The sequence below is a fragment of the Stegodyphus dumicola genome, chromosome X2 (assembly GCF_044657685.1).
Source record: "Stegodyphus dumicola isolate Sdum_Otavi_A_Nest chromosome X2, ASM4465768v1".
In the NCBI taxonomy this organism is placed as follows: domain Eukaryota; kingdom Metazoa; phylum Arthropoda; class Arachnida; order Araneae; family Eresidae; genus Stegodyphus; species Stegodyphus dumicola.
The window spans coordinates 14688736-14701939 of NC_140781.1; the positions used below are offsets into that span (position 1 = coordinate 14688736).

The window sequence follows — 13204 nt, forward strand, 5'->3', positions numbered from 1 at the left end:
ACGGTACCTTTAAAATTGTATACGTCTTTCGATACCCTTGATAGAGTATTCGCTACTTTTATTTTATGTTTTAAACACCAAAATGTTTTAAATAAAATAAATTTTTTCACATTCATATACAGTCAAAAGTCCTTAACTCGGACACCCATAATCTGGACCTCAAAGCTACAAACTTTCTGCGCGACGCATGTGCGTAAGACCTTTACAGCTGCGAATATGCGTGTGCGCATGCGCATAATACGTTTACGCATGTGCGTTTAATGTATAACAGATGGTATAAGCTAAGCTAAAATTATCTAATTCAGTTAATGTTGCATATCGCGTTGTTCCTTAATCTTCGAATTGAATCCGGCTTATTATTTTTTGCAGACTGTTAGAGCAATTTTATAAAAGTAAGCTTGAACTTTCGATTACGTCAAATAGAATTTCCAATATATATTTACTAATATGTAAAGAATCTACAAAGCAAACGTATGTTTCGAAGTCCATTAAACAAAAAGTGGAATTGCTGCAAAAAATGGATAAAGGCATATCCTTCGTTTCTCTGACTATTCCGAAATCTGTTTATTAATTTCTCGCTGATCAGCGGCGCGGGGGGGGGGGGGGGGGAAGACGCCGCCGCACGCAATGAATTGGAAGTTGATCTGTCAACACTATCCTTATCTTCAGGCTAGATGTTTTTATTTTATTTGGCTTATAATTCCTTACTAAATATAGTATTTCATCTCAATGTACTCCTTCTTTGATATGATTTAAATCAAATTCCTCATCATTATAATTCGCTTTCGATAGTGAAGAAAGTGACACAGAGGTTATTGAAAACGAAAGAATTTCGATTGACAAGTTAGTCGGTATTCTTGGCACAGCAATTACGGGACTTGAACAGCAGAACTTTGTAACTGAACAAGAAATTATGTCTGTTTATAGAATTAAAGAGAAAGTATTATCACATAAAATGAAGCAACTTAAACAACTTACATTAAAAGAAATGTTTAATAAAGTAAACAAATAAATATTAAGCTTTTTTTTTGTAAATTTTGATACCCTTTAGATCATAATTGTTCTTTATTTCATAAATTACGGTTTCATATTTTTAATTTTATAATTTCTGCATGCCATCTTACCAGATTTAAAGTGATGATCTATAATCCGGAATCGCCAAAGTCCCGACGAGTCCGGATTATCGACTTTTGACTGTACCTCTAAGACAAGTATGTTGTCTTGAATTACATCTTTAAGAACTCAAACACTGCCATCAGTGGCAGACCAAACTGTTGCTTATATTGTATGTGTGTCTTGCTTTTATCAAACTTAGTGCATTCAAAAAACAGGTTTATGGTGACATTTAACAGCATACATTACAACAATTTGATAATAAATTTCTGCTAATTGAAGTTTGCTTTAGATACAAAAATCTTATCATAGTCATTTAAAGATTCAGTCAACGTTTTCATTAGTACATCCATCTTACAACTGATATTTCAACATGCTGATACAATGCCCTTCCCACTTACTGTTAGTTTTCAAATTCTGTGATCATTTGTTACTCCCCATAACAGAAATTTTAATGGAAGGTTTATTCTTTTCACATTAATTTGTAAACTGCTCTCTTAAATTTGAAGACAAGAAAGAATTACAGGACATTTATATATTTATAACTTAATTGACAAGCAAAGCAATAATATTTATAGCACATTCTAATTACGAAAATAATAATAATTCTTATTCCCCCCAAAAAAAGAACTACTTTCCATTAAAATGTTTCTAACAACATTACCTATTAGACTTCCAAGTATGAACGACTTCTGGATCTGAAATAGCATGATTTAGAGCTTGATCATCCAAAAAATCGAACATATATTTTATTGCAAGAGGTAAAGCGCTACCCCTGTGTGCAGTTGAGAAAATTGTTTCAAATAAATCATCCACAAATTTCTGTAAAGTACCCTAAGAAAAAAAAAAAAAGATAAAAGTTATATATTTTGAAAAATTTAAATGTTTTACTCATATACAATATTTGCAAATTTCTGGAATGTAAAAAGATGTAACTCAAGCTTTATATAAAAAAATTAATTTTACCTTTGTTGCTAAAAGACGTGTCAGATAGATTTCAGATACCATTTTATTACCTCTTTCACCTTCTTTGTTTGTTTCCGCATCATGATGTTTTACCTGAAAGAAGAAAAGAAAATTTAAATAACTGATTTTTTATTAATATTACTTTTCAAGTATTAGATTTAAGGCTCTTTTTCAGACCAGGGCTTTTCAGTCATAAAGCTTCGTCACTTAAGGCATTAAAATCAATAACCCTGTTTATACCTGTGTAGCACAGGACTGGTCTCATAAGGTGAAGTTGTGCATTCGACTGACTCAGTGAAACTGTTGAAAGAATGACAGTTTGTGTTTGTTTCACCATGATTGGTTAGTTCTTGTCAGTCTGCATAAAGTCAACAAGTTAAAACATTTAGGCAAAATCCTTAAATCACTTTTTGTGATTTAGCAAGGTCTGGTTTCATAGGAACGAAGCCTGGCTTAAACCTTTTATGACCAAAAAAACCTTTATTTGAAGAAAGCATAATACAGCATCAGTATGCATATTTAAATACAGCGAAAAGTGCTTACCAAATGCCAATATTTGTAGCCTGACTCTGGATCATGATTTAAAGGTGAAGTGGCACGACTAAGAGTGGGACTTGTTTTCAAAGAGAAATTAAGTGTTTCTAAAACAAGACAAATTATTAGCACTTGAAAAGCAAATAAAAGAGAACTCATGCAAAGCAGTCTATTATCACATTAGAAGAATATCGAGTTGCCTAAATTATTTAAAGCTGAAGAATCTGTGGAATAAAGTTAAACTGGTTGTGAAAACTGAAAACCAAATAAGTCAATAACGTAATTAAATTCACAACCAAAATAAAGCACTGGATTTTAAAATGCAACAGTTTTTAAACATCTTAATATTTGCTTGTGCGCTAAATCTCTAAAAAGGTCATAAACTATGAAATCATAAAAAAGAGAAAGGAAAATGATTTCATTACACTTTAAATCAATAAATGAAATTTAATACAATTACTTTAAAAAGAAGCAACTTTTTTATGGGTAAGACATTTAATTGTTCATAAGAACACTATGATGTTTGATCTTTACACTATTCACATACAATTAGAAAAAATACTAAAAATACCTTACCATATTTATGCCTATCATTTTTATCAGTCATAATGGAGAGGTTGTACATGGACGACTGCTTTGGCACCAGAGTCAAAAGAGCACCATCTGGAACCTTTAAAAGAAAAACTAATAATTATTCAAATCTAGTCTACAAGGTTATTGTAAAAAGAATTTTTTTTCAGGTACAATTACAATACTTTATGTTATTCCAGGAAAGAATAATTGCATACTTGCTTGCACAAACTGCATGATACCTCTGAATTCCTCTATACCAGTGGCTTTGCCTCATGCCCCCTTTCACCATTTGTAGATGTATTTTTTAAAAGTGTTTCACAAATTAAAAACGAGAAAAATTACAGAAAATGTTAAAAATACCAAAACGTGAATATTTTTTTTTTATTCATAAACTTAAAACTAAATACCGTATTTGACGGCATATAAGACGCACCCTTATTTAGAAGGCCACACACAAAGAAAAAAAAGTTTGAATAGTTCGTGCGATAGCGCAGTACCACAATAACTTAAAATGTGGTTTCTTTTAGTTCTCATGTTTCATAAAAGCCAAATAAACAAACGGCAAGCTATTTTGAAAATGATATGTAAATTTCAATACTGAATAAATAAATGAATGGCAAGCAATCAAACATAATACAAAATAAAGCAGCAACAACAAAAAACACAGATTCAAGGAAAACATTGCCCATCAAGAAATTAGACTTTAAATCACTTTCAAAATCATAAAAATCCGTTTCACTATCACCATCATCGAAAACGAGAATATCGCCATAACTACTGTTTCCATCATCGCTAGTACCACCTTCTTCGAATAATGCATCATCTTCTGTTCTTCTGTTCCGTCAAGAGCATTACTGATTCCGCACTTCTTAAGGGTCTTAACAATTACTTCAGCCTCTACGTCCAAGATCTTTTTACCCACTCGCACACTTGTGAAATAGAGGGCCGCTTTATTCTACCTGAGGGTGTCAGGGCATGATGTGGCTCTCCTATCCACTTGTTCCATTGTTCTCGCACTTTTTCCTTAAATGGCTTATTCACCGATACATCTAAAGGCTGCAATTGGCTAGTCAGGCCACCAGGAATGACAGCTATCTGGGTTTTTAATTCTCTTGCTTTATACTTTATGGTTTCAGTTCTATGGGCACTAAACTGATCCAAAACCGAAAGAAAGGGTTTTCTTAAGATTCCACGAGGTCACCTCGCCCATACGTTCTGTAACCACAGTTTCATTCCAGCTTCGTCCATCCAGCCTTTCGGATGAACATGAACAATTACACCCGTTGGAAGTTTTTCTTTCGAATATGGTTTGGTTTGGTTTATTTAATTACAACAAAGCACACTAGGGCTATCTGCCTAAGGGGAGGGATGCCTTCGTGGAGGACTTTTTAACCTTTCGAATATGAAAAACGGTGGTAGTTTTGTTCCATCAGCACAACATGTTAGAACTACCATATATCGGGTTTTTTCGTGACCTGTGGTTTTTATGGTTATTGATTTAGACCCTTTAATACTCACAATCTTGTTGGGTGGTACATGAAATGTGAGTGGAATTTCATCCATATTTCCTATTTGACCGAGCTTAAAAGAAGTTTTCTTGTGTGCATTTATAACAAACCAATGAAATGCTAGTAATTTTTCTTCATAATCTTCTGGCATTTTCTGTGCAATAGTTGTTTTTGTGCGCATTGATAAGCCTTCTCTTTTCATGAACCTGTAGCACCAGCCCTCAAACCCTGGAAAGTTCTGATTCTCATGTTTTTCTGCAAATCCTTTGGCCTCATTATCATTTTGGTTGAAACACTTATCCCAGATTTCCTTTTATCTATCACCCACATTTTTACAGCATTTTCAAGTTCAGGCCAAGATGGAGCTGTACATCAAAGGTTATGTTTTTGTTTTTTAGCAGATCTTCCTGCAGCCACCAAGTACGTATCATTTTTTCGGTAGGTGGTGAACCGAAATGCCTTGCTGCTGCTCGGTTTCCATGCACTTTGGTGTAGTTTAACACTCCTAGTTTATACTGAATTGTATAGCTTAATCTCTTGTTTCCTGTAGTCATATTTTCCAGGGTATTTTTTTAAAACACATAGTTTTAAGCACCGATACCAACACGTTTATACAGAGTAGCACCAATACCGACGCGTGTGTCGGCCGAGTCAAAGAAAGTCTACGTAAAGAATGAAAGGCTCCATAGACATAATGTGACCATCGAACCTGTTCGAACTTCGACATCAGCTTCGAGCTTTGGCGCTTTTTGGCAACAGATATTTCACCCACGCACAAAATAATTTTGACAGATGTAGAAAAAGTTGTGTGTCTCGACCTTTATCCGGGCTAAAAATAGCATTCAGTATGGAAAGTTAACCTGTGTCCTTCACGTATAAGATGCAGGTAACTTTTTTGAGACCAAATTTAGGGAAAAACGTGCGTCTTATATGCCGTCAAATATGGTACTTAACAGTTAAATAAAAACTGACACCCCCCCGGTTGAGAATTCCTGTACCGTACTATCAGTCTTGTTATTTTTGAGATAGTAAATACATATACTATCTCAAAAAGTAATCAATATTTAAACAAATTTATCATTCCTTTTTCTAAGAAAAAAAAAAAATTCTATACACATCTTATTTCTAGAAATTCCACCTATTATGTGTCAATGCAAAAATCATATTACAAAAGCCTTTTTTTATATTACAAATACACACAATACTCACTGTTTTAGTGGTTTAAATTACATGTATGCATATTTTTAAATGCAATGATTATGCATGCAAAAATATCTACTTTTTGATACTTGACAAATTGTTAATTTAGAAAAACAAGGTGATTTATTTTCTGAAGATAAGCAAAATATGCAAAAATATTAGAAATTTGAGAAATGTTTTAATGAAAACATTCCATCAGGATCATGTGAATATAGCAGCACGCTGATAGCATTATTGTGTTAATATATATAGATAAATAATCAAGACACTTGAATAAAATAAATAAATTCATTAAAAACATTTTGGTCAAAACTCTGAGAAAATGTTAAACACAAATTAGTTTCATTGACCCTTTGAGACCTGTTTGAGTTATATAACTATATATCTGAAATTACACTACAACACTTTAAATCTCATATTATGTGATGTGATTATATGCACAGTAATAGTTAAATAATAGTGCAATTTTTTAAACTAGGCCAAAAAAATCAATCTTAGATGGCACATTCTAAAATCTATGCCAATCTAATTTAACATTTTATACTGGCATGTTTCTCTTAAAACAGATTTTTATTTCTACACGATACAGTGAAATAGCACAATTTTCACCACATACTTATCGATCAAAAAACATTCACTCAGTTCCTTAGAAAGCAAAAAATTTTAATAAATTTTTTTATCCTGCATGTGTAAAAACGTACATATTTTAAAACTGATACTATTTTCTCTCCTGTCAGCAATTTGCTTTTGCAAATGCGTAGCTTAGTAACATAAAAAAATTAGTTGTTTTCTTCAACAGAAAATAACCACAATGAATATACCTTATAATGAGCAAGAGTATTGAGCCTTTTCCATTCTCCATCTTGTTTTGTAGTAGCATCTTCATCTGACAATGTAAGACGGCCAGACGTTCCAGTCCTCCACTCTATAAGAAAGTAAAAATCAGTAACTTAAGAACAAAAATTTTAGGGCCTTACAGCAGAAAGCTTATGTCAAATTAAACCAGAATAATATTCCATATTTTTCTTTCAACCTCAACGTTTTAGCAGATTTTTTTTTAAAATTAAACGAGAATAATATAGTATATTTTTTTTCCTTCATAAGTGGCAATTTACAAACAGTAAATGTAAAATCAGTTATTACTAGTCGTCATGCAAAAAAGGAACTAGGAGATTAATAAAGAGAGAGACCTTTTATTTCCCTATTAGAATGAACTACTCTTTTCTGTCAAAAATAACACAAAAGGCTTTACCAATTTTTGGAATTCAAGGTAGTGTATATTTGTAACACCTAAAACACAACAGTTGTTAATTTCCTAGAACAATTGTTTTTGAATAGACATTAGTATAATTATTTTCATGCTTTCTGACTGAATTCAAGAAATGTAAGAGTAAATATTGCAATTTTTTTAAGCAAAAAATTACCATTTAGCACTTATGCACTATGTATTGCCTTGATATCACATAATATATACATTTATTCTAATCTTTGAAAGGAGTAATGACAGAAAACTCTACTGACAGTTTCATAGCACAAATAGTCTTGTCATTGAGCAACATAGTTATCAAAATAAGCATGTGTTATTGAATAGATCTATACATTAATGTAATGGATTACATACCCAGAAGATCAAATATAGAGCAGAACATATACGTATCTTAATAATTTCAGACCAGGGGAAAGAACGAAAGAATAACATTACACTTATGATTTACTTACGAGTAGCTATATTGTTTCCAATCAAAAGGGCATAAAATAGTTTTATTATGCTTATTAGGAGTATATATTCATTATTAGGAGTTTGAAAATGAATATTACTGTATATAATACACTTTTAGAAAACTTGATGTGCATATTTTTAGTTGCACTTCACTTTTAATATAAATACCATCATCATTATGTAATTAAGTTGTGAAAGTGAAGTCTACAGAAGCATTTAGTCAAGTAGGGATGCACTACACACAATATTGGGGATTGAAAAATGGGAGAATCTTACTTAAAAAAGTATTATAGGTTTTAAGAATTAAATGTTTTTTCATTACATAAATATTTTATATTAATTTATGCATATTTATTTATTTATTACTGTTAATTAAAACATACTTTAAGTAATGTTTGAATCTGATGTCAGCCATAAAAAAGGTGGATGTGCTAAGAATACAATTAATATTCATATACATTTTGGAAAAATAAATTTCATGCAAAAAATTATAAAAATACATGTATACGCCACAATTTATTTTCAGAACATATGCATTACTCATACTACAAGTACTTTATGTCGCACATCCTCTTTAATACATATAATTATGTACAAAAATTCTATAAATACATTAAATGAGAAATTTACTATTATTCTATAAATATATTAAATGAGAAAATTGATCTTTTAAGTGAAATATAAAATAATTCACTTCTGTCATAAATTTAAAAAATAAATAAAATATAATTCTTTGATAAGCATAACAAATAAAAATAAAGTGCTTTTTAAATAAATCATTCCATTAAAGGTAATCAAAATTTATCTTACAATGACCTGACTTTTTGAAAAAGTGTCATCATGGAAAAGTTATGGCCCTATTTTTGAAAAATATAAATTATTAATTAGAAATATTAACCTAAATCAAGATCTTCTTTGCTTGGCCTTTGAGTAAATGGAGTGCTTTTATAAATAGTATCTAATGCTTTTTCTTTTACTTGGAGGATAGTATCACAGTCTAAAACTTTTACAGGAGTTTCTATGTTTTCTCCAGGCGGTTCCAATCCTGATGCACATTGTGTTTGGATGGACATGGAAACATATACAGTCTAAAAATATAAATCAGTAAAGAATTTAAAACATAATTTATTGACAGTATATAATAAACATTGAAACAAAGAACGATTTTAGAGTCTAAGCTATTAATAGTGTAACAAAGAACGATTTTAGAGTCTAAGCTATTAATAGTGTAACAAAGAACGATTTTAGAGTCTAAGCTATTAATATTATAGATTTTAGAGTCTAAGCTCATTTATTCAAAATGCTTATGTTCATAAACTAATCTTAAGACAGTCTTATACAATACAGTCAAAAGTCGTTAATTCGGACACCCATAATTCGAAATGATCTATAATCCGGACATCAAAACTAAAAACTTTCTGCGCATGCGCCACGTTGACACATGCGCAGAGGCGTTCACGCGTGCGCGTAAGACCTTTTACGACTGCGCATATGAGTGTGCGCAAGTGCAGAATACGTTTTCGCGTGCGCATTTTATGTATAATGGACGTATAAGCTAAAATTATCTAATTATCTATTTCAGTTAATGTTGATGATTGTGTTGTTCCTTAATTTTCGAATTGCATCCGGCTTATTATTTTTTGCAGACTGTAAGAGCAATTTTATAAAAGTAAGCTTAAACTTTCGATTATATCAAATAGAATTTTCGATATATATTTGTTAATATGTAAAGAATCTAAAGCGAAAGTATGTTTTGAAATCCGAAATCTGTTTATCAATTTCACGATGCTCGGCGGCGGGCGCCTAATGAATTGGAAGTTGTTGATTTGTCAGCACTATCCTATCTTCAGCGCAGATGGTTTTATTTTATTTGCCTTATAATTTCTTACCAAATGTAGTATTTCATCTCGATATGCTCCGTCTTTGATATGATTTAAAACAAGTTCCTCGTCATTATAATTCGCTTCCGATAGCGAAGAAAAGTGACAGAGGTTATTGAAAACAAAAAAATTTCGATTGACAAATTAGTCGGTGTTCTTGACACAGCAATTATAGGACTTGAACGGCGGAACTTTGTAACTGAACAAGAAATTATGTCTGTTTAATAGAATTAAAGAGAAAGTATTATCACATGAAACGAAGCAAAACTTAAACAACTTACATTGAAAGAAATGTTTAATAAAGTAAACAAATAAATATTAAGCTTTTTCTTTTTGCAAATTTTGATACCCTTTAGATCATAATTGTTCTTTATTTCATAAATTACGGTTTCATATTTTTAATTTTAGAATTTCTGCATGCCATCTTACGAGATTTAAACTGATGATCTATAATCCGGAAAAATCGATAATCCGGAATCGCCGAAGTCCCGACGAGTCCGAATTAACGACTTTTGACTGTATATATGTATATAATAATTTCAATTTTCATTCAATTTCAAATAAGAATTTCAATTTTCAAAACCACCAATTCAACTGGATAATTAACAATAATGAAACTGTTATAGATGCTTTACAAGCTCTCGATATTGATAATATTAACTTTCACGATTTTGAAAATCTTTACACTTATGGTTTCTAGTAGTTCTTCAGAGGTCTGTAATTTCTTCCTTTTCACACAAGAATACAAATTTGAATTATCACTTGATTTAGAATAGCATAAATATTTTAAACACGTTTACAGGTATATTGATGACATTAAGTTATAAATAACCTTAATCAAATTGAGCACTCCAATATCTATCCTACTTGCCTTAACAATGCTAGCCCACAGCAAAAAGACATCATATACCATGAACTACATATACTAAATTAACAAAATTTAAAAATTTATGATAAAAGAAGAGATTTCAAGTTTCACACTCTAAAACTCACCAATTGGAATTCTAACACCTCTCAAAGAGTTGTTATTAATACAACTAATACCCAACTACTTAGAATAAAAAGAATTTGCAGTAACAATAACTTACTTCAGGAAGAAATACAATATTTTATATTAGAAAATCAAATTGCCAACTTCATAAATTCACATATCTTGAAAAAAGCTGGCATTTACCGTAATTTTTTACCTAAACCTGCAAAGGAGGTAACTACTGGATGACTCACACAAGTAATTTTATGTAAATATGTAATGTAATTTTTCTATTCTCTTTGAATTTAGCTTTTAAGATCTGAATGATACTGTCTATGTATTCTAAAGATTTACTGGCCCAACTTTCATGTTAATAAACAAAAAGGCTTATTTCATTTCTTAAAGACGTATTTATAGCTCAACTGCGTGAAGAATGACGACTCTTACAAACAAAATTTTTCATATTTCCCCCGCTTTCGAGCCAGATAGAGTTAAAAGACATAGTCATTTAGCTATTTTGGTTGGTTGACTTTTAATGGCACAAAACCTTGAAGGTTATTATGCGCCAGACAAATGGTGAATAGCCATTTTGGATTTTTCTCTTTTGGTAAAACTTAAAAACTACGTCATTTTCTAACTGGTTATCTCTGACTATGATCCTCCACTGCCCCCTTTTCCCAACGGCGGCTAAAACCCGCCGGGAACTGAAGAAATTCAACCAATCAGAATAAGCCACTGCCGGAGACTGTTTTGGCGACCAATTTTTATGCCAGCAATTGAAGGTTTTGTTTTGGATTTATTTTCCGCTCATATTCCTCTTTTCGTATCTTTTGATGACGTTTTTTTTCGCATCAATTTATAATAGTTTTCTAACTTTTATTTCTATAAAAGACAATGGAGTGAATACGGCAAATTCGGTGGATTCTCACGTGAAATGTGTAATAAAATTTCTAGCCTGTCCCCGCAAAAAAAGGTGTACGGTGTTGTATCAGAAAAACTGTATGCTAAATCGGTCATTTCACTTTATTTTGTAGTACTAAAAATTACAGAAAGAATTTATTTTTTGATAACCAAGTAAAAAATGCAGATGAGAAAGGCTTTCTCAAATTGTCTTATGCAGATGTGTTGCTTTCTTCTTTCTTTTTTTCTTTTCTTAGGTACCCAAATTTAGACAACAAAACCACATAGTTTTTTATATATATATATTAGAAGATTCCTAAATACTAACAAATTATTATTTGATTGAACTTTTTCTAAAATACATTGCATTTTTAAGAAATGTAACGCACTGGATAAATTGATGGTAAAAATCTGAAATATACTGTATTTTTGAAAAGGTTAATATGAAATTTTATTAAATTGTTTTTTTTTTATCTAATAAAATCTGGAATTCTTTCCCAATTTCAACACATAAGAAATGTACATAAATATATTAGGAAACAAGGATGTGCGAAGGATTAATGCATCTAACAAATAGATTTTTAGAAAAATTGTCATTATCATAATCATCTGAAAAAGAGCCCATGAATGGTAAGACTTCTGAACACTAATAGTTAGGTTTATATAATAACTATATTGGACACTTTTTGCTTAGCTTATCTGGTCTGATGATCTCTATAAAATGGTGAATGAAAAACAAAGCATTTGTACCCAATATTATGTCTGATCTGCAAACAAGATTACTGTGGCTGTGGAAACAGACATGCCAGCGAAATTGTTATGTGTCATGTAGATATTACACAACACATCAGCTAGAGTACTCTAGCAAGCAGTATGGGGACAGATAACCATATAAACAAATATGCACATATCAAACATTTGTAATTATGTATTTTAAAGTTACACATGGGGCTTTTAAGACAATTAGAATTCATATTTCTGTAATACTTATAAGTCTTCTGTGAAACGTACTTATTTTACTTAAATCTACTTCCAAAGCACTTTATTTTTATACAACCCATAGTTTAGAAAAATTAATGTTTCTGACATTCAAGAGCAGATAAAAGTATATCATACTTAACTGGCAAAAATGTGTAAAATTAAAGTAAGGCAAAAATAGCAGTTTAACATAACATCTTGTGTCAGTTTTAAGAAATAACTGACATAGGTCCCTCTTCTTCAGTAAAAATGAAAAAAGGTTTTTATTCCTGGATTTTTGAAGAACATATATCAGATAACACTCAAAATTAATAAGAATTATACAAATTCTTGCATCAGTCTAAGCCTTTTTGATTTATTTTAATCTTTAAATTCATGACCTGCCAAATTTTGAATTTTGTGACAACTATATATTTTTAAGAAGCTGGGATCACAGGTAGATTTGTTAGAACAGCATTCCAAGTTCATCGATTGTGTGATTATGGCACAGCCTCGAGGGCTATCTGCCTAAGGGGAGAAATGCCTTTGTGGAGGACTTTCTAAGGGAACTGGCTCGTATACACATTACACATGGGGAAAACCACGAAAACACCCATGCTGTTCGTGGGATTTGAAACTCGGACCGAACTACCAGTGTTCAGCGGCTTTACCACTCGGCTGCTGGTGGGCCCAAGCTCTTCGATTAACACGCCTGAATTGACTCTGAAAAATCTACAAATTAAATTCATCAAAAGCTTTAGAAAGTTATATCTAATGCACTACAGTAAGTTTTTTTTTTTTTTTTTTTTTTTTTTTTTGTGTGAGGAAATCAGCTTTTGCATTGCCATCAGTTCTACAATGGAAATGAGCCTGTTTGGCAATT

The 13204-nt window shown here is 31.3% G+C and overlaps 1 protein-coding gene across 7 annotated transcripts in view; it reads right to left on the reverse strand.

The window, feature by feature from the left end:
- LOC118186067 (plexin-A2-like) overlaps positions 1-13204 on the reverse strand; it is a 1141010-nt gene that overhangs the window by 25561 nt on the left and 1102245 nt on the right. For all 7 annotated transcript variants that reach the window (XM_085809149.1, XM_085809147.1, XM_085809148.1 and 4 more), the window contains 6 exons: positions 8513-8702; positions 6716-6819; positions 3190-3283; positions 2623-2720; positions 2080-2172; positions 1778-1947 (listed from right to left, as the gene is read on the reverse strand). In XM_085809149.1, coding sequence (XP_085665275.1) covers positions 1778-1947; positions 2080-2172; positions 2623-2720; positions 3190-3283; positions 6716-6819; positions 8513-8702 — 749 coding nt within the window. The remainder of the gene's footprint in view (positions 1-1777; positions 1948-2079; positions 2173-2622; positions 2721-3189; positions 3284-6715; positions 6820-8512; positions 8703-13204) is intronic.